The sequence below is a fragment of the Apiospora phragmitis genome (genome assembly GCF_038363925.1).
Source record: "Apiospora phragmitis strain CBS 135458 chromosome Unknown utg000001l:1.0-2902119.0:1.0-2906034.0, whole genome shotgun sequence".
NCBI lineage: Eukaryota > Fungi > Ascomycota > Sordariomycetes > Amphisphaeriales > Apiosporaceae > Apiospora > Apiospora phragmitis.
This window is the reverse complement of record NW_027117399.1, coordinates 24,098-49,963: the sequence shown is the minus strand read 5'-3', so window position 1 is coordinate 49,963 and position 25,866 is coordinate 24,098. Positions and strand designations below refer to the sequence as shown.

Here is a 25,866-nt window from a genome sequence, read left to right as displayed (position 1 = left end):
TTTATATACCTAACACGAAAAGATATATTATTTTAATAAATAAATAAAAAAAAATCGGCTTTCTAAATTATTAAGAATAAAATTCTTAACGAACTAATACTTTATATAATAAATCCTAACAAACCTTTTAAAATCGAAACCGACGTATCAAACTATGCGATCGGAAGATAATTAAATTAACGAAATAATAATAAAAAGTTATACCTTATCGTATTTTTTTCGAAAAAACTAAATAAATTAGAACTTAATTATTAAATTTATAATAAAAAATTAATAATTATTATTAAAGCCTTTAAAAAATAAAGGTATTATTTAAATAGTATAAAAAAACTAATAAAAGTTTATATAAATTATAAGAAATTTATTACGTTTACTATTAATAAAGAATTAAATAAATAATAAATATAATAATTAAAATTCCTATTAAAATTTAATTTCGTTATTATCTACCGGAAAAGTAACGATAATAATAAAGCCGATACCTTTAACTAAAAACCAGACTATTAATAAAACGTATTATTAAAAATACGTATAATCCTTATTTACGATAAGGATAAAAACTTAATACTATTATAACATATCTAAGTTACCTATAAGGTATAGCTTTACGAAAAATAAATTAAGAAATTTAAAGAATATACCTTTAAAAACACCGAATTTATAGGCCAGAATAAACTTAGGTACCACTACGGCAAGATCGATATCCCCGAGCAGTACCAAAAAGAGTTTATTAAAAAGTTTTATATACACCCCGCCTATAAATACCAAAGAATCTTTAAAACCTAAAAGCGAATTAATAAGTAATTCGATTACAAGAATCTTAAAGAATAAATAGCTAAGGTAATTAACGAATACAACCTCTATAACAAAGCTAAAGCCGCATAATACCAGCCGTATAAAAAATTACAACCTATACTACCGCTAAACAAAGCCTAAAAAATAATCGCACTAAACTTTATCGTTAAGTTACTACTATCCAAAGAATTAATAACCGAGGTTAAATATAACAATATATTAATTATTATTAACAAACTTATTAAATATACTTATTTCCTACCCTATAAAAAAATAAATAATACGGATAACCTAGCGTACACCTTCTTTAAAACTATCGTTAATTAATACGGATTACCGGAAATAATTATCTCCGATCGAAATAAGTTATTCACCGCTAAATTCTAAAAATCCCTTATAATATAATTTAAAGTTGAATATAAATTATTTATAACTTACTACCTATAAATTAATAAATAAACTAAGCGTATAAACTAAACGCTTAAATAATATTTATAATATTATATTAATTATAAATAAAATAATTAAATACAGTTATTACCTATAACACAATTCGTATATAATAATATAAATAACGAAACCACGTACATATTACTATTTAAAACGAACTACAAATTTAACCCCGACATTACTCAAATACCGTAAAAAAAGAGCTAATACCGATAGTAACCATTTAAATCGAAAAATTAAAAAAACTTTAAACATCGCTATAAGAAAACCTTACCTTTTTTTAAAATTAAATAAAGAAATATACCGATAAGAAAAGAATAAAGGGACTTATTTTAAAAAAAAAAAAAAGCTTACTTCTTACGACGAAATATTAAAACTAAACGACTTAATAATAAATTAAACTTTAAAAAGATTAAACTATTTAAAATCGTAAAAATTATTTTAAAAACTAACTACTAATTATTACTATTTAAAATAATACGGATACACCTTATTTTTTATATTTTATTACTTAAATTAATACTAATAAATATAAAAATCGAAACATAATTAAAAATCGAAACAGATTAATACGAGTACGAAATCGATAAAATACTCGATAAAAAAAAACGAATAAAACTAAAAATACCTCGTTTAATAAAAAGGTTACTTACTAAAAAATAATACCTAAAAACTTAAGAAACACTTAGAGAATACTATTAAAGAACTTTAAAGGTTTAAGCGGCAAGAGCCCTAAAGGAAAGTAATAACGGGCCCAGATCTCTAAAATCCGTTAAGCCTAAAGAGGACTAATTAACGTCGCTAAGAACCCTTATATATTAAAAGTTACCTACTAAATAACCTTCGTAACTTTTTAAGGTAAAAAGAATATCGTTCTCTTTATTTAACTCCTTTATACCGCGACTAAATAAATCCGCACCCCGCTCCTTCACTTTTCGATAAATCTTCCGAATCCGAAATAACCGACCAGCCGCCTCGGCGAGCTAAGACTATAATTTAATTAACTCGGAATAAAGCGATAATAACTTCTCGCTTACCTCCTCTTTATCCGTATTAAACTTACGTTACTAAGCTAGGATCTTTTTTAAAAAAAAAGGCCACTAAAAAACTATTATATTAACGACCACGGTTTACGTACTCCTCGTAACGCGAAAAGTAGTCCGTAATATAATAATTTAATTTTTTATTCTTAAAATAATAAAAGTAAAGCGTATTAATAAAACGACCGTTAAAAGTAATATAATTATAAAAAAAAAGGCGCTTTTAAGCTTTAAAAACAGATTTTTTAATACGACCTAATATTATAATAAATAAATATTATAATAAAAATAAATAAGAAAAGAGCTTACGGAAATCCCGATATAATAATAATCGTAAGTACTTATATCAACTAACCGCTTTAAGGATAAAATAAATAAAAAAGAAGAGATAATATTACGAACTGGCCCAACTACGCGGCCAAAACCCACCCACGGCACGGCTCTATAATACCCCGAATACACCCAAGCTTTAAACACCAGCCTAAAACCTACCAGTTAGCGTTTACGACCCACCTCAACGATAATACCAAATAAATAGGATAAAATAAGTAGCCAGAATAGGGTAACCATTCTAAGTCACGTAGAAATAAAATAAGGAGCTACAAAATCATGACGCTCCCAGTAATCCCAGGACTAGGGGATCACGGAAATAAGAGTAATCTAAAGGGATCGGTAAAAAAAAGATTAAATATATAACTACGAACATTTCCTATATATTTTATATAAACACTCTTTACTTTAATAATTAATTTAAATATTAATCTAATATATTAATAAAGCACATTATTTTAACGAACTTATTATACCTTTAATTAAGTTCTACGATTAGTTTAAAAATATACCTATTATATTAAACGGACGCACTCGTCTACACGTTCAAATATTTTCTCGTCTTAGCCAACATAAACCTAAGTACGTCCTACTAAGTTTCTTTTAAACCCTAATAGCCGTCCGTTATAATAATTTAGTTATTTTTAATAATTATTATTACTTAATCCTTTAATAATAAGCTATTTTTATATTAAAAAGAGAGGTGCGTTTTCCCGGTAAAAATAGTATACGAAAAGATGGCGTAACCGTGTAATCTAACGCTTTAAATAATTATAACTTATTTCTAGTTTTTTTATTATATTATTTAAAGCTTTCGGTATTAATCGAAGGTGGTTACAACTATTTCGAACGAGATTTAGTTTATAAAAAAGCCGGTTTCGTTAAAGTTATAAATATCCTCCTTTTAAATCTCGTATTTATAAATTATATTCCGTACGAGGGTAAACTACGCGCGATACGCGTCGGGATTTTCGTAAAAGATTTTTTAATAATCGATTCTTTGGTTAAAACGCGTCCGGAGGTCTAGTTATTATCGTATAAAGTTAAAGGCTTAATTAATACCGACGCGTTATGCGTTACGTAAGTTAAATAATCGATTCGCTATATTTTTTATATTATTTAATTAGGGAAGAAACGATTACGTATATAAATTAATAATATATTAAATAATCGTATTCTTTTCGAAATTTAAAAACTTTTAAAAATTCGTAAATATTTCGCGTTGTAAGCTAATTAACGGTGCTACGGTTACCTCATATAACGGCGACCCTTAAATTTAAATAGCCCTTAATAGTATTATATATAAATTAGTATATAAACCATTTAGTTTTTAATTTATAATTAATTAAATAATATTATCGTTTTTTTTTTTTTTTAATAGGCCGTAAACTTAACGATTTAATATTATAAATAGCTCGTTGATGAAACAAGCCGCCGAGAAGTATAAGATTTTTAAAATAATTCTAAAGGCTCGGATTTACGGCCGTAAGATTATAAAATAACGAAATAAATCCTTTTAAGCTTTAATAATAGTAGAAAAGTTTTAGATCGTAATTTAGTGCTTTACGTAATATAATCTAGGCTGTTTACTAGCGTACGTTATTTTCCGGATATTCGCTTAACGGATTTTTTAAATTAACGGGATTAATATAATATTCGGTAAATATTAGGTTAAAAAATTTATTACTCGTTATTTATTTATCGGTATTATTTTTTTTAAAAGGATAAATTTCTTAAGGCTTAACGTAACTTCTATAGAAAAAATTATCTAGTTTTTCGAGCGGCTTAATAATCTTATTTTAAAATCGATCATTCCGGAGTTTCCGTTTAACGTTAATAAAATTAATAATTAGCTCGGTTATAAAACGAATATAATAATTATTAAACTTATTAAAATAAAGAAATATTAATTATAAATTCTTTTAATCGAGAATAAACTTTTATAGTCGAATATCATAACGCTTTAAGCCGAGCTTTACCTCTTTTTATTATATTTAAAGGTTAATAGGTCTAATAATAATAATTTTTAGAAAAGGAGGACTCGTTAACGGATACTATAGAGGATTAAGTCTTTACGACATCCCTTAAAGGCTGGATTAATAAGGAGCTAGCCTTAGTATAGTTAAATAAAGTCTTTATCCCTTATATAAAGCTTAAAAACGAAGATTAGTGGCGGCTTATTATTTTAAATAGTCACGCTAGTTACGTAAGCGAAGACTTTATTATAACGTGCTTAAAATAAAAGATATAGCTTTTCTTCTTTCCGGTATACTTATTATACTTATTATAACCTTTAAATTTTAATCCTTTTAATATATTAAAAAATATTTATTATTAAAAAGTAACCTTATATTATATAAGGCTTAATAATATAAATATAAATAAGAAAGATTTCTTTTAATATTACGAACTAATTAAAAGGTTTACCTTTCGGCCGTATATAATAGCTAGCGGCTAGGCCGTAACTAGTATATTTTTTCGCGATATTAATAAGCCCCTTAATAGCTAGAACCGGAGAATAAAAAACTAAGTAAAGGTAAAACTATTTAAGCCTCCCCCTAATATTTTTAATAAATAATTCTCTTTTATAACGTTATTAATACTTATGACTAGCCGCTAAATTAAAGAGTTAGCGGATACGCTTAGTAGTGATGATATTATTTTCGATAGCGCGACGCGCCGGGTTTTATTTTAGAAGTTTTAAAAGAGTTTAGATATTTTAAACGGCTGGATCGGCTAATTAGAGCACGAAAAATTAATTTTAAAAGGTAATTTTAAAAAAAAAAAGAAATAAAAAGAGAAAAAGAGTAATGCTTAACCCTAATTAAAAGTTTACGCGTATACGAGATGCTATAGTAGTTAAGAGGGAGATAAATAGCGTTATATCGAGACCTTAAGCTGTTACTTTTTTATCGTCGGCGCCGGAAGCCGTTATAATTAAATCTAACTCTAAATCTAAGATTAAGAGTGTTATAGAAGCGTTTCGAGACTGAAACGGTATTTTTAGGATTTTGTGTTAATTTTTAATTAAATTATTCGTATTATTATTATATAGTATTATTATTAGTTTTTAAGGTCGCCGTTGCATGAGTTAACCGTAGCACCGTTAACTAGCTTATAGGTTAATTATTTCGTCTACGCTGTAAAGTTTTCGATAAAACGTAATAAATTAATATAGCCTTTTATACGTTTAAAATTAAGTCTTTTTAAAACGTTTAAAGCGTTAGAATTATATTACTCTTTTTTAAAGTTATAGCATTTTCGGACGTAAAAGAATATAAAAAAAGGTTGAGGCTATGAGGAAATTTATAAAAGTAGGACATACGCTTGTATGGGACATTCGCTTGTAGGATACGTTAGGCTACTTCGAAACTTGATTTAAGATTGTGGTTTGCTTTAGGCTCAATAGGCACGTTAAAATAAAGTGTAAATATGCATAGAGCCATCCGTTCGGGTTTCCCCAGTAGCTACGTCATATACCACATGGCAAGGTCCCCTACCCGGGTGGAGTTCGAACTACTGTACCGTGTACCGTGCCTAGCGCACTCAATCGTCACATACCCCTGGACTCCAGACCCATCATCGATTGTGGTCAGTGATTCTGGGTGAACATGAATGTGATTTGTATTGACTACTTTTGATAGCTAATGAGTGAATGGCAAAAGGGAATCCAGGGGTAATGCCTCAGCACTGAGATCTTCGCGAGACCCTCTTCGACACATCGTGGAGATTGAGATATTTGCACCCCTGGCCGATCTGTACATAAGCAACCCATAGAATAGACATTATGAGACCAAAGAAATACATGTCCGATATCGTAGCTCACAGCCTCGGCTCTGAGTAGTTCTCAGGGTCGCTGTCAAGGAACTTGTTGACCCGCGCCGCGTTGGACTCGGCGTACTGCCAGATGGACGCATGGCCGGCACGCGGCCAGATGAAGAGCTGGCAGTTGGGCAAGCCGTGCAGCAGCTCGTAGCTGCGGGGCGTGGGCACGACGTAGTCGTCGTCCCCTGTCATGACCAGGACCGGCATGGTGAGCTCGTGCATCCGGTAGAAGGAGTCCAGGCTCTTGTCCTTGGGCGCGCACCAGTGTTTGATGGCCCGCAGCTGGAGTATGAAGCCCTCGACGTCCTGGGAGGCCGGCAGCCGGCCGCCGTCGGAGGCGTTCTCGTTGTACTCGCTCTCGCGCAGGCGCTGGAAGTAGGCCTCGGCCGCCGCCTCGCCCTGCGCGTCGTTGCGGAAGAAGACGAGGGAGTAGGCGCGCTGCCAGTCCTGCTCGCTGGCGCTCTTCTGCAGCGCCAGGAATCGGTCCAGTTCCGGGTCGGTACTGGGCCAGAAATGATCTCTAGGGGTCGGTCCGGAAGGTCTGCTCCAATTAGTACCAGCCGTCTCACTTGCTCTGGCTTCGCGAGAGTTGCCATCTGGGCTGCCATGCTTCCCATAGAGAAACCCAAGAGGTCTATGAGGTCAAGAGACAGGGCATCAAGGAACTCATTGAGGTCATCACCCATGTCCTTTACTGTACACAGTAATCAGTTCGTCCACCGCGGGCGTTCCATATGTGGCGGTGGGCTGGATGAACCTACTATCGGACGGTATGCGCTCTGTGGTACCGCTACTCTGCCCGACCGCAGGAGGGTCAAACATGATGACAGGGCGCTTAAGCGCCTACGGACGTACGAACACTGGATCCCAATAGCCCATAGAGGCTCGTACCTTCAGCCATATTACTGGTCAGAGTTACTGCTGTTCGATATCACGGCACAGCGGACACTCACGTGCATATGCATCACAAGAGGTATGCCCTATGCGGGACCAAGTCGTCTGCAGGCGTAGGTAATGCCATTCTTAGCCTCGATCTTCTGCACAGGAATATAAGTCGGAATCATGGTGGCCGTGTGTGGACTTGTTCTTGCAGGATAGGTGGCGTGTTGGCGATACATAGTTCTTATCCCAATAGAGCATCAAGACGGTCTCTGGTATTTTACCCAGTACAGCAGACATGAGACTGACATTCCCCGTGAAATGTCGTGCTTTCGACTGAGGTTCCCATTCGGGATTCTCCACGATGATAGGCCCCCTAAATGGCGGGGTACATTAATTACTTCGGCCAACGGCCAAAAGCACTTGCAGCTTCTGAAGTCTAATTAATTCAGGGGTAAGTCCTAGGCCTTCTGATTACCCCCCTAAAAATGGCTTTCAATCAACTGCAACCATGTACTAAAATCCATCGTCGACAACGCCATAGTCATCAATGTCCTTATGAAGTCGTAGGATGGATATAAAAGGGTTCAGCCAATAGATACTCAATGGAGAGACGCGTGAAATACGTCTTCTACAGTCATATGGACACGCAAGATCTTTAGTAAACAGACGTCTTCATTAAAAATTTACATATTCAGTCAATACAATGGCCACTCACAAGCACTCAATCCCATCTCTACTTGTTTTTGGGCCTCAGGCCCGTCCTTCCCCAGACGATCTCGCGGAATTGCGCCATGAACTCACAGTAAACCCGCGACTTTCCAAAGCCCATGCTGCAGCTCTGGATCTGCCCAAGTTCTGGCGGGATTTGGTCGTCCTCGACTCTAGTCTGGACCAACTCCCGGCAGAGTCACAACTGCACGAGTTCGTGGAATGGCTGAAGGGAGAACGCGAGAACCCTTACTGCGCTTTGCGATGCCCAATTACACTTACTTTCCTACTCAACTTCCTGATTCAAATGAAACAGTATCTATATTTCCTGCGCTCTGTAGATATTGAGGAGAGGGACGATGCACAAACCTTCATGCTCGAAATACTGAAACGTGGTGGTGTCCATGGGTTCTGTGTTGGCTTTCTTTGCGCCATCACCGTGTCGCTGTCTAGATCGGAAGACGACATTGCAAATCATGCTGTTCACGGGCTTCGATTGGCATTGGCCATTGGCGTTTACGTCGACAAAGATGCGGCCAACGAAGCGACAACTTGCATCTCTGCTCGATGGAGGCATAAGCAAGTCAACGCTCTCGATAAAGCTTTGGCAGTCCTCAAGGCTTATCCAGATGTAATGTCTCTCTTCTGGTTGGCTTGATTTGACATTGTATTGATCCAGTCTATAGGCATATATCGCAGGTATTACGGACGAGACCTCTATGACCATCACTATTCCAGATGCGCCCCTCGCAGGTCTAGTCCCTGGCCTAGAGGGCCACGGATTCTCTATTAAAGAGATTCCAGTTGACGGTCGATTCCATAGCACTGTCTATACTTCCGCGACTGGAGAGACTTGTCCAGTTCTTTGCAAACACGCCTGATTTGCAGTTTCCAGGTCCAGACAATCTGCAAATTCGCATCCGTTCAGCCACGGATGGCAAAGCTATCTATCGAGGTGACTTGGTCAGATACGCTTTGGAGAACAGCTTGCTGAAACCAGTGAATTGGTATCAAACCCTTACCCTGGCAATGGCCGATGTTCCACAGAAGCAGAAATGCATTGCACTTGCAGGCTTGTCCAACCATTTTCCACTCTCTTTGATGAAGAACCCGGACATCCAGCTTCAGCTCTTACAAGAAGTGGGAGAAAATGGCACCGAATTCTGTGACAAAGTTAGCAGCACTACTGCCCCAGAGCTCACGTCGGATAGTACCAACGAGGGCAATGGCACTGAAGGTTCCTGGGTCTTTGCCTCTGATGAAGACGAGAGCGTAGACGAGTCCGCAACTGACGCCCTGCCATCTGGCTTCCCACCCCCCACTCTGTAGCGGTCGTGGGTATGGCAGGGAGATTCCCAGGTGCCAGCTCTGTCGAAGAGCTTTGGAACTTTCTCTCCACCGGGAAATCGTCTGTCAAGAGAGCCCCCGATAGAATCGGACTGGACTATCTATCAGGCGACTACGCACAGAAGAAGTGGTGGGGCAACTTCATCGACGATCCCGACACTTTCGACCACAAGCTGTTCAGGAAGTCACCGCGGGAAGCGCTAGCATCTGACCCTCAACAGCGAAATCTGCTCGAAGTGGTCTATGAGGCGCTTGAATCATCCAGCTACTTCAGCGCCCAAGCCTGTCAGCCTTCAGGATCAACAGACTACAGCTGCTACATCGGTGCCACCCAGAACAACTACGTGAACAACGTCAGCACGCAGCCCCCGTCGGCGTACGCCACCATTGGAACGGGAAGGTCCTTCATCTCGGGCGCCGTAAGCCACTACTTTGGCTGGACAGGTCCGGCTCTGACTGTCGATACCGCATGCTCGTCCTCGCTCGTAGCCATTCACACCGCCTGCCAAGCCGTTCTGGCGGGGATTGCTCCGGCGCCATCGCAGGGGGCACGAACATCATCACGAGCCCACACGACTACCGCGACCTCCAGGCCGCGGGGTTCCTCAGCCTCACGGGGCAGTGCAAGCCATTCGACGCTGGCGCTGACGGCTACTGCCGCGGCGAAGCGGTCGCGGTGGTAGTGCTGAAGTCGCTGGCCTCGGCGCTCAAGGACCATGACCGCGTTCTCGGTGTTCTCGTGGGCTCGGCATTCAACCAGAACTCTAACGAAGTCCACATCACCGTGCCCCATTCCGGGTCTCAGACCAACGTGTACCGCAAGGTCATGACCATGTCCCAGGTCGCGCCAGGGGATGTGACTTTCGTGGAGGCCCATTGAACCGGCACTACCGTAGGAGATCCCATCGAGGTTCGCAGTCTCTGCGACGCATTTGGTGGGGCTTCTCAAAGAGACCCTACCCTGTATTTCTCGTCCATCAAGGGAAACATGGGCCATGCCGAGTCTGCCGCCGGAGTCGCCGGCTTGATCAAGGTCCTCCTCATGCTGAAGCACGGCCAGATCCCTCCGCAGGCCAGCCACCAGTCGCTGAACTCCACCATCCCACCGCTCGAGCCTGATCTTATGGCGGTCCCGCGACAGCTGATTCCTTGGCAGCCTTCGAGGCGAGTGGCTTGCGTCAATAGCTACGGTGCCGCCGGCAGCAACTCCGCAGTAATGGCTTGCGGACCGCCAACGCAAGACCTCACTGGCATAGCAAAGGCTTCTCGTGCCGGGCTGCCTTCCAGATTACCCTTGATTATATCTGCGGCAACCAAGAGTAGCCTGTCACAATACTGCCAGAAGCTGCTGGATTGGCTGCAACAAGGCCGCTCGCCGGAGCCGCCTGATACTCACATTGCGGACGTGCTTTTCAACCTAGCCAACAGAGCGAACCGGCCACTTGAGCATAGTCTCATCGCTTCCGTGTCTGACATCAATGATCTTAAGTCAACGCTCTCTGCTGCCACCCAAGAAGACAGTAGTGCCTTCACCACGATACCATCACCCAAGCCCCTCGTCTTAGTCTTCGGAGGCCAAGAGAGCCAATCTATTGGCTTATCGGAGACCATACACGCTGCATCGGACATCTTTCGGCGCCATCTAGACGAGTGCCACGACGTACTTACCCACCTTGGTCACGAGGGACTGTACCCCGCCATCTTCCAGCAGACCCCTATCCCGGACATCGTCACGGTACACGCTGCCTTGTTCTCCGTCCAGTACGCTTCTGCCAAGGCGTGGATGGACTACTGCTTGAGCGTGAGCGCCGTTATTGGACACAGTTTCGGTCAGCTGACTGCGCTTTGCATATCTGGTGTCTGCGAAGAGAATCCTATCAATCGCAAGCTTGACCATCGCTCTATCGCTCAGCATACGCGCGGCCCAGTCTGCTTCCAGCAAGCCATTGAGAGGCTGGAGGAAAAGCACCCAGATTGTGTTTGGCTTGAGGCAGGACGAGGCTCCTCAATCACGCAGCTGGTTCGAGGGTGTCTGAAGTCCCCGGGGCGTCACTTGCTGCTCTCTCCGCAGCTGGCTGCTGTCAGTGCCTTGGACTCGCTGGTAGACGTCACGGTCAAGCTGTGAAAAGCAGGTCAGAAGGTTCAATACTGGCAATTCCAACCAAGTCAGCGATTGCAATACAAGGATCTCAGCCTGCCGTCATATCAGTTCCAAAAGACACGTCACTGGCTCCCCTACGTCGTTCCAAAGATGGTTGACAATACGGCTGTCGGTGACCAGCCCGACGAAAGAAAGGGCCATGAGCTGCTGTCTCTCGTCAACGGCGGCAAGCTCGGGGAAGCAGTCTTTCAAATTTCGCCGAAGAGCGAGCGTTTCAAGGCACTTGTTAGCAGTCATTTTTTGGCCGACCGAGCCGCTGTGTCTGCTTCGCTGTATCTCGAAGTTACTGCAAGAGCTGGACTGGTCATCCAGGAAGACCAGCTGGCTACCAACTGGGTACCGATAGTCGACGACCTGGTAATGAAGTCTCCAATTGGTCTTGACCCAGAGTCCGAGATCACTCTGGCAATGCAGCGTCTTGACGGTCCGTCGCCAGCATGGAGTTTCTCAATCCTATTGGCAGGTTCGGATTCCGCCAAAGCTCAGGAAACGACAACGGGCGTTGTACGCTTGAGAAAGCGTACAGATGCTCAAATACTTCAGGCCTTCAAGCGATTTGAAACACTGAGCCCCGCGCGATGAGAGCACATTCTTCATCACCCGGATGCCGAGAAGGATGCAGGGAAGCACATCTACCGCGCATTCAGCCAGATTGTACAGTACTCAGACCTCTTCAAGGGAATCAAGACCATCTCTTGCCTCGGACGGGAAGCGGCTGGCGAAGTCAGAATCTCACCAGATTCCAGCGACGCAGCGGACCAGCGCCTCACCGACACGCCCATGGTCGACAGCTTCATGCAGTTTTCCGGGTTCCTGAGTAACTAATTCAAGGAGGACTCGTCCCCGGGCAGCCTCTTTGTGTGCCACCACATTGAGCGCCTCGAGTTCGGACCCGGGTTCTCTCCTGACACCAGCCAATGGTTCGTCTTCGCAAGCATGACTGACAGTTCCGAGGAGCACACCTCGGTTGACGTGTACGTCTTCGAGGCTCAGAGTAAGAGACTCGTATTCACTGCTCTCGGATGGACTTTTCGAGGATCTCTTGTTCCACGCTCACCCGGATCCTCGACGGCGCCAGTGTTGATAGACCCAAGACGGCGCTTGAAAACAGTGCGGTCGCACAAAATGTGGAAAGGGTCGAGTTTGCTGCACATACCAACGATACCTTGGAGCCTCGCAATCCAACGGGAATCGCTGACACCAAGCGTACGGATATCTTCCAGATTATCGCCAATATAGCTGATGTCGAACTCGACGAAATTTCTCGTGACATAACACTCCCCGACCTTGGTATTGACTCCTTAGGTGTTACGGAGATGATCAGTGATATCAGCTCGATACTGCATGTGGACCTTAATTTGTCCACGATGTTTGTCTTGGCTGACATAAATGCTCTCGTCGCCCATATAGATGAGCAACTGGGCCTTCATGCGATGCAAAGCGCAGACAGCGCTGCAGGCGGCAGAGAAAGTACCGCAGCTCAAGTTGGCCCGAGCGACTCGGCCACGGCACCGTTTCAACAGGCACATGAGAGCCCAGATGAGCGACTGCTTGAGGTTAACGAGGTCTCTGTGAAGTCTGGCGAGACATCAGGCCCGTCAATTGCTTCTGCATATGATGCTTTCGATGCCGTACGGCTAAGCTACGACGATCTTGGTACCGCTGCTGGTGCTCTAGACTACTGGGATTGCATCTATCGCGACGATGCCCGTCTCATGATGACATACATCTCGGAGGCGTTTGCGAAGCTTGGTTGCGAATTGAGGAAACTGATACCTTACGAAGCCATACCAGAGTTGGAGAAGGTCCTACCTCGACACCGACAACTCATGCAACAGTTGTACCGATTTCTGGCAGATGAGCGCGCCATCCTGGCATCCTCAGCGGCCGCTAGCGGGTACGTGAGATCGGATGCAGTTATAGACAAGATGCCCGGCGAGCTGGTCTACCAGCAGATCACTTCCAAGCATCCCCTGAATGCGCCGGTCCGCCACGTGATCCGCGCCGTCGGGTCGCAACTTGCAGAGTGCCTGATGGGGCAGTGCGATGGATTCCAGATCGTGTTCGGGAACAAGACGAACAAGAAGACCCTGGAAGACCTGTACCAGAACTGGCCTATGCTAGTCGCCGCCACCAAACGCCTGGGGAACTTCCTGTACAAGGTTTTTGACGGCAACGGGGACGGGACGGATACCACTCGCAAGAATGCTGGAACCTTCCGCATTCTGGAGGTAGGAGCCGGGACCGGCGGGACTACGCGCTACATAGTCGAGTTCCTGCAGAAGCACGGCATCAAGTTTGAGTACCACTTCACGGACCTATCGGGCTCGCTGATGCAGAAGGCGAAGAGGGCCTTCAAGAACGTCGTCGACGACGGAAGCATGATGCTCGGCGTGCTCGACATTGAGCAGGAACCGCCCGCCGATTTCCTCGAGGCGTTCCACGTCGTCATCTCCACCAACTGCATCCACGCCACCCGGGACCTCGCCCGCAGCCTGACCAACGTGCGCAAGATGCTCCACCCGGACGGCACGGTGGCCCTGATCGAGATGACCAAGACGATGTACATCTTCGACATCATCGTCGGGCTCTTAGAAGGGTGGTGGCTGTTTGAGGACGGCAGATCGCACGCCCTAGCCGACGAGGCGCGTTGGACCAGGGCAATGCTGGATGCGGGTTTCAAGGAAGTCCTCTTCTCGGACGGGGATTCGGCCAGGCTAAGACCGTGCGGGTTATAGGAGGCTTTCTTCAGAGCGCACCCGCGAGACCACAAACTGAGCCTAAGGACGTCAAGCGTGTCGCCAAGCGTGTCGCCAAGCGTGTCGCCAAGCGTGTCGCCAAGCGTGTCGCCAAGCCCACCGGCTTCAGCGTGCAAGAGGTAGTCTACAAGACCATTGGCAAGCAGGAGATCTAGGCGGACATATACTGTCCTGAGAATGCCGAACCGGGAAAGAAGATGCCGATTGGTGAGTCCAAGACGGCTTGAGCCTTCCGAGCCCTATGCGAGCCCACCCCGCTTATTGACAATACCTGCTCTTAGCCCTGATGATCCACGGCGGTAGCCATATACTCTTCTCTCGAAAGGACATCAGACCTCCGCAGACGCGAATCATACTCGACATGGGACTTCTCCCCGTCAGCCTGGACCACCGGCTTTGTCCAGAGGTGGCCTTGGCCGAAGGGCCTATGGTCGATGTCTGAAGATCCTGAACATGATCACGACAGGTGCGTCGTGGATAATATTTACAGCCATCTAAGAAAGAGAGCCGTCAAGACATGGAACGGGCTTGGAAACGTTACCACTAGCGTCAATGGGTATAATGTCACTATATGAGCTGATTTGGATCTCTATTCTGGTATGATGATCAACCCTGCAGTTCTTTCGGTTACCGAGGAGTTTAAGAATTCTTGGTTGTCGGTTCCAATACCGAAAGGATGAACACAGATTAAGGGATGGAGTACCGTTATACATGCTCCCTGTGGCAGACAGATCATGGTTTCTTTTCTTTTTCTTTATTCTCTCCATCTTTTTCAGTTCGGCATAGCTGTCCAAATCTCAACACTAATCAGATTTCCCTGATCCAACGTCCGTTGTGAAATAGCACATATCATATAAATGACTACTTTGAGGCTGCTATTTCCTTAAATGTAACTACGATATAAGGTATTGATTCAACTGGACATTTTTAATGTGCGCATTAGCACCCAATGGGCTTCCGACCAGGTTCGTCAAGCCGTCGGGGCGAGACCCTTACTGAGTCCACCCTCGCGGCCTACATATTACTCGAGCACAGCGCGGACCCTAGGGAGATCACCTGCGAAGGCTGGACGCTGCTTCACTCTCCCTCTACACGAAAGAGGGAAGAATACAGCATGAAGCCCGGCAAAGGCCAGGCTGTGGCCTTGAACGAGACTCTCGTGAAAATGCACGTGGTCCCACCGAGTCAGACTCTATGGTTGTGCCACCGACCTGGACCTCAGCCGAGTGTCGGGACATCAAGAATCTGGGGGGTCAGGTATAGCAGGGGTTCGCCTGGGGCTTCTGTGTCCGATCGCTAGTTATTTCACGGGCAGAGACGAGTTCATTTCGCTGTTGCAGTCGATCTGGCCTTCGTGAGTGCACATGGTCGTCGGTGTCACTGCCTCAATGAAGAACTAGTACTATTGAAAGGCCATGACCATTTTTGAGATGTGTAGAGTTCGATCCTTTCGGCTACCCCGGCACACTTTGTAGTTTTGAAAACCTCCCAAGTACGAGAGGGAAAACGAAGCAAGTAAGTTATAAGTCAACGTCCCTATTACGCCATTAGTGGCAGCAATGCGCCGCACCTGCACCTTATTCATGTCTCAAAACGCTGGTGCAACCGTGGCGCCGTATCAACCCAGTCAATACCAGGGGGTTTCCTTCGGGGGCGACTACCAGTGCTTATATAGTGCAGACAAGTGTTCTTCATGCACGGTACTTTTGGACCTGTAATGTACTTTCAGACATCTTGTTCAAAAAGTACCGTACATATATTAGCATGCAGCGTACTTTCGGACGTGTTGGTTGTTGGTTCGAAAGTACCTTGCATCTATCCAAGCCGGAGCTACCACGGTGGACCAATCATCGCAAGCGGCTGTAATTCCGGGAGGGGCCGGTCGGCGACTTTTCGGGCTTCGTATACGCCGCAACGTACTTTTCGACAAGTTCGGGCAAAGCCAACGCGCCGGACTAGCATCCGAACTGCACTTGCTGGCTTCTTTCAGCAATCAGAGCCTGATGCGCTGGCACTTCCTCTCAAGACTGGGCTTTGTCTTCTGGGCGCACTTGTCCCCGTACAACCCCCAGAGACTGCCCTGTCAAAGTCGCCGAAAGCTCTCCTCGGCCACTTTAGTGAAGGTACGGATTGCAAGCTACACCGCCCTCCGATATTTATAAGGCCGATAAACCGTACAGATCGGCGTAAATCCTGCAGGCCAAGATGCCCACATCCATCCACTAAGCCAGAACCTTGGACCACTTATTATACGGCCGACGCATGAAGTCTGTGACGGGCACTCGTTGACAAAAACAAAAAAAAACAAAACACGTGGTTGTAGGGCAATGTAGATATTCAAGATCCATAGTGGGTATGCCTTTCTGGAAGGCTGCTGGGACTACAACCAAACCAGTGGCCTGATCGATTCACTATTCTCTGCAATCAATGTAGAGAAAGACGCCAGGGTACGGAAACAGCTCATCGTCTCCAATGTATTTGCTGTCAGGGCTGTGGTTGCTCAACCATTCGCACCAACGCCTCAATCCAATGTTCAATACTCGATGAAACTCGCTGTATATCATTTTGTTTCCATAGGAGGTGCGTAGCCGGTCCATATCAGCTGTTTGGCTCAACGCTTTTCCACTAGTCTACAGTTGATTCATTACGTCGACGAGCTCTTCAAGCGAATGTCTGTGAGCGCTCTCCCCTCACAGGATCTCATACGCAGCAATGCCAAGAGTCGTTCTCCGCCGACAGGTGCCTGTTCCACACTAATAGCATACCGTGAGTCCCCGGCCGAGGGGATACCTGGTCATGAAAATATAGACGGGCTCAATGTCTGACAATGAGAGTAAATGCGCAAACACCTCTGGGGAATGGGCGTGTAATACACTCCCAACGGCTGTAGGACGTGTATACCCTACTTCCGTCTTCCTCCGTCGTATAAGCCGCGTCCCAGTAGCGTCGGGTCATTGCCATCTGTCTCTCGACCAGCGCCCTGTGGCGGGGAAGCGCTCTTCTTCTCTCCTCCGGGAAGCCGCATGTCGAGAAGTTGCTATAGGTCCCGCTCCATACACGTAGTATTGACCCGTCTTTCGCCGGAACCAGCTTGTCGTCTTTCTTGCTGTAAACAAGCCGAGAGAGGGACAGCGGCTCGCACTTGACACTCCGTTGAGACGATCCCGGACACTTGGCGCGGTTGACCTGAGTGATGCTTGCTACTTGTTGTGTCCAGCCCTGGTTTCGCCAGACGCCCATCTCCGCCGCGAACAATATTTTCTTCAATGCTGGGAATAAGCCGGGCCTCATCGCCATTTTGAGGCAAGCGTCGATTTTTGCAGTAAAGAGAAAGTGATATGGTACGCTGGATGATTGGACCGAGGCCCTCGACCATGTTACCGAAACATTCGTTTTCGAGGACTTCCCAACCCGCTACGGTCTCGCCCTGGTCTCCCTTTGCGGCCGAACCCGCTTCCGGTTCTCTCCGTCTCATCCGGGTGTCGCTCATCAGGATGTCGACGAACAGTGTGTCGATGGACGGGTTGTACCACGTGATTTGGGAATCCGTGATACGCGGCATGTTCCGTGGATGCCACTTGTCTTGATCCCAGACAGGCGTGAGAGCGATTTGCGAGTACTGCTTCAGGCAGAAGTACCAGGCATCGCGGCAAACGAGGGCCAGGTTTGGAGCCGCTAAGAGCTCCGTGAAAATATGTTCGTTGTCTCCGTCGCGATAGACGCGAAGGATTCGCCTCGGTAGTGCTTGCTCGTAAATCATACATCGGATTTCGGGAGGCACTTTACCCAACATGCCAAGGGCTCCTTGGCTTGAGTTGTTGAGGGTTGCCATGCTGATAAAATTCTGATGGCGCGCTGTAATTACAAAGCTGATTAGTTGCAGTCTATCGAATGGTGCGAGGTATTTATTTGAAAGTTGAATTCAGTTTTGCTCCTTTCTTGAGCCACACGCAGTCTCTGAGATACACTTTGATAAGAAACGACACACTCAAGTGATGTCATGCGGGAAGTGAGTTGCCGAGAATGATGCTGCCCATAAGAGGGAAAGGGATGGAACTTACTGCTTCAGACGATTGACTGTTCCGGAGATTGGTCTGCTCTACTGAGTCAATGATGCTTTGACGGAGAGCCGGTAGCTGCTAGGATCGTAAAGCCACTGTCGTATAGGTACGTAAGAAAAGTAAACCCTCGTTGGTGGAAGGAATCTGGCCCACCGGCAGTGGGATGAAAGGATGAAAGAAAAGTCGTAGTCAAGTTTGCCGATGAATTGGGGTGATTCAACAGACGATAGGTTGCTGCGCCTAGGTGACTGCATGCGTGCGTATATCTACTTTCGTGTTAGGTTGGATGACGACGAAGGTCGAGGCTTCAGCGACGAAACCCGCTGGCACTGTTGCTTTACACTACTGTCACCTACACCTAAGACGATCAACTATAGCCCAGTGATATCGTATTCCGTTGAAAGGCTGCAGAGGAAGTCGGCACTACCAGTATTGTTAACCAAAGGCATTATAATACCAGTAAAGATCGTATGGCAAGAAAACGTACAATGATTGAGTTCAGTCAGTAATTGAAGACTCGATAAACCCTACGTATATACTAAATGGGCTAATCAGTCCCTTGGTCTAGTTTAGCTGGGTGCAGTCTTTCGAGTAGTACCGTCGATACTGCTCTCATACCAGTCTCACTATGGGGCACGCGTATGCTAGAGGCAGGCCCTTTCAAGAAATGCCTCGCAACAGCCAACTTACTGGTTTAGACAATACGGTTGCCAACTTAAAAGAGCACTGATGTGTCAATACCATTACCTTTTCAAATTTATAGCAACTTACCATACTCACTCCCGCGCGGGACCAGGAAGGGTTTGTCAAACAGTATCTCAGCAGAGTGACTCATTCTAAGTTATGACTGTTTGGGTGCCAAGCTGCACTGATACCGATTGTACCTCCTTGTAGCTTATTCAGATAGGGATTAAGACGAATCCCTAATGAAGTCAGCATGATTGCCCTGGTACCTGCTTATGCTCAGTCCGAGTCCGAATCAAGGGCACATGCTATGGGAATAAGCTCATATTAGACTTGGAAGCGCTCCAATCAACCTTCTGTAAGATTCCACTTCCTTTATTATTTAGCCAGGCTTGCAGACAGTCTTACCGCTGGTCGGTCCGCCCAAATGGCCATGCCTGTACACATTAAGCCGCTGGCCGACCCATGCCAAATCTGCCTAGGCCCTGATACTTCACGTGTTCTACACTGACCGCCCCCTAACAACTACACTGTCAATCTAGAGGAGAAAGGCTGCGATACCGAATGCGACAGAAAATACAGAAACGGCGCAGGGGATAAGTCCCTTGGTACCAGCCCCGGTTGCTGGGGCCGGAACGGGCGAGCTCGAGACTGTGGCGTTGGCCGCCGCGGAGGCGGTGGCGACAGCGGCGACGGTCTGCAACAGCACTGGCGTCGTCGTGTAGGCCATCAGGTCTCCACCGAACGAGACGCTGGAGAACGGGAGCTTGGAGACCGGGGAGGCGCCGTCGAAGGCGAGCCGCTCGGATGCAGGCTTGGACGGGGTCAATGAGGCACGATTAAAGTCTCCTCCCAGAGGGCTCAACACACTGAAATGAGAAAGGGAGTTTAATTAGTATACGATAACCTTTGTTTCGAGACTTACTTTTATCGACCTACCTATCAATCACGTGCGCGATACCGTTGTACAAAATGGTGTTGGGAAACGTGATTTTTGCGTTGTTTACCCATGCCGAGCCGTTTGGCAAGACAGTGAAAGTCAAGTCCGTACCCAGAGAGACTTTACCGTCACGTTGCCCAGGGACGGTGAGAAGATGACGTTGTTAGGAATGATGTGGTAGCGAAGGACCTCCTGGAGCGTCTTCTTGTCGGCTGAGGCAACTACGGAGCCAATGGACTCGAAGGCGGCGTCCTCGGGCACGAGAATGGTGAAGTCGGAGATGTTGAGGCCTGGACCTCGGCGCCGGTCAGGCCGAGGCCGAAGCCGAGTTGGGCCGCCTCCAGAGCGCCACTCATGGCGAGGTAGCCCGCTCGGTATAGGAAAAGCTCGAGCGGGGCGCCAAAGGAAAGAACAGTGTCGATCTTGTGGATCGTAATGCCCTCACCAAGTTTGATATCCTGTCAAATTCGATTGGTTAGTTCACTGTGGGAGGAGGAAAGCTGAATCATGTTATAAGACGGGAGAGGAAGACGACGAACAGCTTCAGTGACGGTAGAGATGGTTTGCTCCCCAGACAGGACGCACACATCCTTGCCGTTTTTGACAAGTCCGTTATACGCGCCGCCTGTGAAGTTGGAGAAAGGCTGCACCGCATTCATGTACGAGTCGTCGAGCAAGGTCTGCGCAAACGTGGGGAGGTCGGTGATGGCCTCGGCCGGGTAGGCACCGCGGAAGACGTGGTTCGCCAGGAGCGCGCCGATGGCGATCGTGTCATTGCGGAGCTCGACGGCCTGGCCCTCCGGGTGTCGCGCGGCACGGCGACAAAGGCCTGGTTCGTCGGGGCCACGATGGTGATGTTGGAGGCCGCGGCGAGGGTCTCGGCGAGGCCGTCCACGAGGCTGACGAGCTCGAGCAGCGTGCTGAGGTCGGGCTGGGAGGCGAGGAGCGCGGCTAGGTCGCCTTGGGCCAGGCAGGAGCCCGCCATCAACAGGCCAGACCAGACTGATGTGCGCATGATGAACAAGAGTCTCGGGGATGCAGCGGCAAGTGCTGAGTTAGAGGATGCTTAAGGTAAAGATGAAGTGCGCGTTAGAGATGCTGATGCGATACAATTAAGTCCATTTTCATCGACGGACTGTCGCCCTTTTATACACATTGAGATTGAATCATAACCACTCCAGATAGAGGCCGGCATCCTACGGCTCAAGGGAGCTCACGATCAAGGCAAACCTCGCTACCAACAGATTACTCCCAATGTACGCATCATTGATTTCCAATACTCACGGTATGGTATTTTGCACAGCCCTTGCCAAGACGTCAGAAGCCAATCACTGAAAGCATCATCCGGGGTCTCGACTGCCAAAGTTGGTGAGCTCCACACTCCTATACGAAGAATGCATGGTGAGACCAATCAGCGACGGCATCACTCGGACGGGACGGACAGCATTTCAGGGCTCGCCTATGAACAACGCGGACAGAATTTTTCAGCTGGCGAGGGGCGCAAGGCCCTATTTGGCATGAGAAGCCGTGAAAGGGCTCACTGAGACAACATACTCTTGTTATGGAGCAATGGTTCGTTAGGAGTCCCCAGTGAACATCCGGCCGGTTTGCATGCTTGACTGAAAGTCGAGTCGGGAAGAATCAAAATCAGGCTCAATATATTCAGCGGCGATTATATTAAAATGAAGTATCGGTTTGCTTCTTATACGAAGAGTGGTTATACTATTCACGCATTGCCCACCCACACTACCCACAATCAGCGAGTCTATGCAGCGAGATCCGCCAGGATGACGTCAGCCGACTTCTCGGACATCAAGTAGATGGAAAGGACGGGGAAGGTGCCGACGACCTTGGGGAAGGCCGAGGCGTCAACGACACGCAGACCGTCGATGCCGCGGACGCGGAAGGAGCTGTCGAGAACGGCCATGGGGTCGCCGTCAGCGCCGATGGGGCACAAGCACGAGGCGTGGTGGCCCCAGGCCTCCTCGGCGATCCATTCGCGCAGGGCGGCGTCGTCGTCGGTGACGTTGCGAGGCGGCCACACCTGGGTGAAGGAGCTGCCGTCGAGCGGGCGAATCTCGTCGATGGCCGGCAAGCCGCCCACCCAGATGTCGTGCTCGCCCTCGGCCTGCGACGACGTCATGAAGTACCCGACCGCCAGGCCGCCGATGGTGTAGGGCCCCTTCAGGGCGCCTTCGCCGTTGATGTATTGGTCGTAGCACTCGTCGCCGTCGGCCAGGTAGCAGCACTTCTCTACTAGCACAAAGTCGCTGGAGACCTCGGCTGTGACTCCAAGTTCATAGCGGTCTGTCATTGGCAGATAAGGTACGAGTTTAACAACACTTTAACTGATATCGACGAAGATAGGTAGGAGTCTGCTTATCTTGAAGATTGGTGCCCATACCCGGCAAATTCTTGATGACAGGGACGTTGAACTTCTCCAGTTCGTCGGCAGGACCCACACCAGAGAGCTTGAGGATCTGAGGAGTATTGAAAGTACCGTCATACAGAATGGCCTATATCCCCTACAGTAGTTCATAATCACACCGGTCGTCAGAGGCGTCTGGCACTTACCTCACGGCTTCTAGAGACGGAGCCTGGGATTCCGCCATCTTCGGTCAGGCTGGCGCGAGGGTTTGCCCTGTACAGGCTTTCACCGAAGAGGTAATCAACTCCCGTGGCCTTGGGCTTCTCGCCCGTCGTGTCGAAGTTGACCTTGGTCACCAGTGTGTTGGTGGCAATGTCGAGCTTGTACTTAGAACCGTCGGGGTTCTTGGCCGTGGCAACGTCGTACACCAGGTCGCGGGGCGAGGAGCGCTCATAGCTGGGCGCACCCATAGAAAGGGGCATCTGGACCAACGCCGGGGCCGCGGGGGGACGGGGGACGGGGAGAGCGAGAAGACGCTCGTCAGCGGGAGCCAGATCCACGTGACGCGCCAGGTGGTTGTGATAAGTAGTCACGAGTCCGGGAGGAAGTGAGGGCGTTTTGGGTTACAACTGTCGTTTCTGTATTACCAAGGGAGTTTGATTTATTACTGTGCCTATGCCTACAATATTTTATTTTATACAAATTACTGTAAGTAATCTATCACGAGTCTTGTAATTGAAATGTCGTTAGCCAGTACGACATTTTGTCTTAAGAAACTTAATGGGCGAACTGGTTCTCTCGAGTAAAAGTCCTTGATACGTTTAATCACTCACTAGCTGGTGCCAAAGGAAGGACAAGCAGCAACAGTTATTTCAAAGAAAAGACTGTATATATTAATCGGAAAGGGCAGAGCAGGTACATTGTCATATTGTATAAAATATGAATAATGCAGCCGGTGATAAATAAGGCGAATAACGAGGTTCTCATACGACCGGTAAATACTGTAGTATTTCCATGCCAGTTTCCCAACAGTACTTCATCTGATATAGTAAGGCACATATGAGCTGTTAAGATGACCATTGGAGATCAACTGGATACTCAGAGACACAAAGTACAGCTACACCGGATAGGGGAAAAGTACCATAATTCCAAATCAATTATACGGGGGCTACTCAAGTCTTCTAAGCGCTTACTACACCCGACGGATCCACTATATCGAACTAAATAATTCGTTGTCGAAAGTGAGATTTATGAGGGCGATACCTAAGACTATCTGGGATTAATAATGAACAGAGGTATTTAAATATTTACTGGAACTCACCTTAACCCATCTAGCCAACTTTGTTTATACACGAAGACCAACTTCTTAAACCATCACTTGAGTCCCGTAGTTTTGAAGCGCAGTCCACCGACGGAGCATACTATGGAGCCCAATGTGAGTTGAAACCTATCATACGCGTTGGATATTGCGCGTACTGATACTTTAAACGTCTTCAGGTTTCTACCCCCAGCCAGATAATGCATGTCGCCATCGTCGGGGCCGGCATCGGTGGTCTGACCTGCACGATCGCCTGCCGCCGGAGGAACGAGAACTTGAAAGTCACCGTCTTCGAGCGCTCAGCCGAAGTCCTCCCACTGGGTGCGGGCATCCATATCCCGCCCAACGCGGGTCGGGTGCTTGCCCACCTGGGGCTCCTTGAGAAGGTCATGAAGGAGGGGGCCGGTTACCAGTTGGACCACTTCAACCTACGCAGGTACGAAAACGGGCATATCCTCGCTGCAAAGCCGGTGAGGGAGAGGGTAACCCGGGAGTATGGTGCCGAGTGGATGTAAGTGAAGTGCCAAGGGATGAACAGCTAAGATGTGAGTCTATACGGGCTGACAAGAAGATCTAAGTGCTACCCATCGAGGCGACTACCAAGGCGTGCTGCTTTCCGAAGCCAAACAGCTTGGCGCAGAGATTGTGACAGGCGCCGAAGTTATCGACGTTGAGCAGTCGCAATCAAGCCGACAGGTTGTGGCCCTGAAAGACGGACGTCGATTTGAAGCAGATGTGGTGATTGGCGCAGATGGTAATATGCAAATACTTGTCCCCACCTTTCATACCGGGTCGAACCCCTAACTGATGAGGCTATCTTAGGCCTTTGGTCTTCGTTGCGAGAAATCGTCCTAGGACATCCCTTCTCACCAACAGAAACAGGTGATCTGGCATATCGAGGAATCTTTCCCCGTGATAAACTGCTCAGCCTGGGAAACGAGAACATCAACAGGATTGTAGAGAAGCTGGACATAGACGTTTGGCTTGGACCGGGGAAGCATGCTGTCTTCTACCCCTTGAGGAATAAGACAGAATACAATCTGATTTTGATGTGAGTTATCAGACCTCCCTCCTTAGACCGCCCGCCTTTCTACAGGACCTTATGGCACTAATAGCGCTCTACAGAGTAGCAGATGATCTAGCCAAAGGCGTCAAGATGGCTCCGAGTAGTCTAGAGGAGATGGTTGCCTATTTCAATGGCTGGGATCCAATGTTGGTCGCCCCTTATCCATTTTGGATCATGCGAAGACTGACCTAGTTCAATCACGCAAGTCTGAAAGACATAATCTCGTGTCAGAGCACCCCCTTGAAGTGGAAGCTGCTTCATTTCGAAAGTCTCGACAAGTGGACCAAGGTATGTAGACGTTCCCTATTCTAGTCGATCCTTTAGAGGGTACTTCGCTAAGCCCCAGATCTTAAACAGGGGCCCATCGCGTTGTTAGGCGATGCGACGCACCCCACCCTGCCGTATCAAGGTCAAGGAGCGGCCATGGCCGTCGAGGACGGCGCCGTCTTGGGCCTGCTGCTGGCCCAATCACTGGAGAAGGGCCTGCCGGCTGATCCCGTAGAGAAACGCGATTACCTTGCCGCGCTTCTGAGGCTCTACCAAGATCTGCGCAAGCGGCGGACCGAGACCAACGTCGCCGGCGCGGTGGACACGCAACACTACTACCATCTGCCCGACGGAGAGGAGCAGCGGCAGCGCGATGCGGAGTTGGCGGTACTGGCGGGCGACGGATGGCTGGGAAAATGCTCTTTCAACTGGGGTGATGCTGAGTACCAAAGGAGCCTGTTGGGGTTCGACGTCATCGCCGATAGCAAAGAGAAGTTTGAAGAATGGTGGGTGGCTTCCCAGAAGGCAGGAGCAAACCACGGCGGCTTCTGAATGAGGCAACCGCCGGAGAAGGTAAGTATTCAGCACATGAGCTCTGAGTTTATGGGATAGCCGGAATGTCGAATTAAATTGTAAGGCTCGCAAAAGCAGGGTTTGTAATCTTGTGTTAGTACGGGGCAGCCTCGCCCCTCACAGCTTTCCCTTGATTGTAGGAGCAAACGCAAAGCTGACAACTTGCAGAAGCTGTTTGTAGAAGCACAGAAAGCCCTGGTGATCGCTATTGCCAACGTAGCAAATACTATCAAGACACACGTACATAACCTGGCCATATATCCAGTTGAAACTGTTTATGAAGCGTCGCCGT

At 47.0% G+C, this 25,866-nt stretch overlaps 9 protein-coding genes across 9 annotated transcripts; 5 read left to right on the top strand and 4 right to left on the bottom strand.

Annotated features, from left to right (window-relative positions):
- Positions 1-6,437: 6,437 nt before the first annotated feature.
- On the bottom strand, positions 6,438-7,262 carry PG994_000018 (uncharacterized protein; the record flags this gene model as incomplete). The annotated part of the gene is made up of 2 exons (XM_066851427.1): positions 6,438-7,074; positions 7,123-7,262. The coding sequence occupies 2 exons, from the start codon at positions 7,260-7,262 to the stop codon at positions 6,438-6,440; spliced, it is 777 nt and encodes a 258-aa protein (XP_066722059.1).
- A 763-nt stretch (positions 7,263-8,025) lies between these two features.
- PG994_000017 (uncharacterized protein) lies at positions 8,026-9,359 on the top strand (the record flags this gene model as incomplete). The annotated part of the gene is made up of 3 exons (XM_066851426.1): positions 8,026-8,661; positions 8,717-8,788; positions 8,835-9,359. 3 exons carry the CDS (start codon positions 8,026-8,028, stop codon positions 9,357-9,359), a joined length of 1,233 nt encoding a protein of 410 aa, XP_066722058.1.
- A 1,141-nt stretch (positions 9,360-10,500) lies between these two features.
- PG994_000016 (Beta-ketoacyl synthase) lies at positions 10,501-14,452 on the top strand (the record flags this gene model as incomplete). Its single annotated transcript, XM_066851425.1, has 6 exons — positions 10,501-11,490; positions 11,548-12,042; positions 12,124-12,347; positions 12,390-12,512; positions 12,626-14,225; positions 14,291-14,452. 6 exons carry the CDS (start codon positions 10,501-10,503, stop codon positions 14,450-14,452), a joined length of 3,594 nt encoding a protein of 1,197 aa, XP_066722057.1.
- A 42-nt stretch (positions 14,453-14,494) lies between these two features.
- Positions 14,495-14,739, top strand: PG994_000015 (uncharacterized protein; the record flags this gene model as incomplete). The annotated part of the gene is made up of 2 exons (XM_066851424.1): positions 14,495-14,504; positions 14,579-14,739. 2 exons carry the CDS (start codon positions 14,495-14,497, stop codon positions 14,737-14,739), a joined length of 171 nt encoding a protein of 56 aa, XP_066722056.1.
- A 507-nt stretch (positions 14,740-15,246) lies between these two features.
- On the top strand, positions 15,247-15,597 carry PG994_000014 (uncharacterized protein; the record flags this gene model as incomplete). Its single annotated transcript, XM_066851423.1, has 1 exon — positions 15,247-15,597. One exon carries the CDS (start codon positions 15,247-15,249, stop codon positions 15,595-15,597), a length of 351 nt encoding a protein of 116 aa, XP_066722055.1.
- A 1,602-nt stretch (positions 15,598-17,199) lies between these two features.
- On the bottom strand, positions 17,200-18,129 carry PG994_000013 (uncharacterized protein; the record flags this gene model as incomplete). Its single annotated transcript, XM_066851422.1, has 3 exons — positions 17,200-17,334; positions 17,355-17,566; positions 17,643-18,129. 3 exons carry the CDS (start codon positions 18,127-18,129, stop codon positions 17,200-17,202), a joined length of 834 nt encoding a protein of 277 aa, XP_066722054.1.
- Positions 18,130-19,580: 1,451 nt separating this feature from the next.
- PG994_000012 (uncharacterized protein) lies at positions 19,581-20,997 on the bottom strand (the record flags this gene model as incomplete). The annotated part of the gene is made up of 5 exons (XM_066851421.1): positions 19,581-19,856; positions 20,094-20,234; positions 20,279-20,440; positions 20,522-20,779; positions 20,800-20,997. The coding sequence occupies 5 exons, from the start codon at positions 20,995-20,997 to the stop codon at positions 19,581-19,583; spliced, it is 1,035 nt and encodes a 344-aa protein (XP_066722053.1).
- A 750-nt stretch (positions 20,998-21,747) lies between these two features.
- Positions 21,748-22,820, bottom strand: PG994_000011 (choline dehydrogenase; the record flags this gene model as incomplete). Its single annotated transcript, XM_066851420.1, has 3 exons — positions 21,748-22,289; positions 22,342-22,498; positions 22,557-22,820. The coding sequence occupies 3 exons, from the start codon at positions 22,818-22,820 to the stop codon at positions 21,748-21,750; spliced, it is 963 nt and encodes a 320-aa protein (XP_066722052.1).
- A 953-nt stretch (positions 22,821-23,773) lies between these two features.
- On the top strand, positions 23,774-25,553 carry PG994_000010 (uncharacterized protein; the record flags this gene model as incomplete). The annotated part of the gene is made up of 7 exons (XM_066851419.1): positions 23,774-23,785; positions 23,848-24,179; positions 24,247-24,422; positions 24,491-24,719; positions 24,794-24,880; positions 25,004-25,022; positions 25,092-25,553. 7 exons carry the CDS (start codon positions 23,774-23,776, stop codon positions 25,551-25,553), a joined length of 1,317 nt encoding a protein of 438 aa, XP_066722051.1.
- Positions 25,554-25,866: the final 313 nt, after the last annotated feature.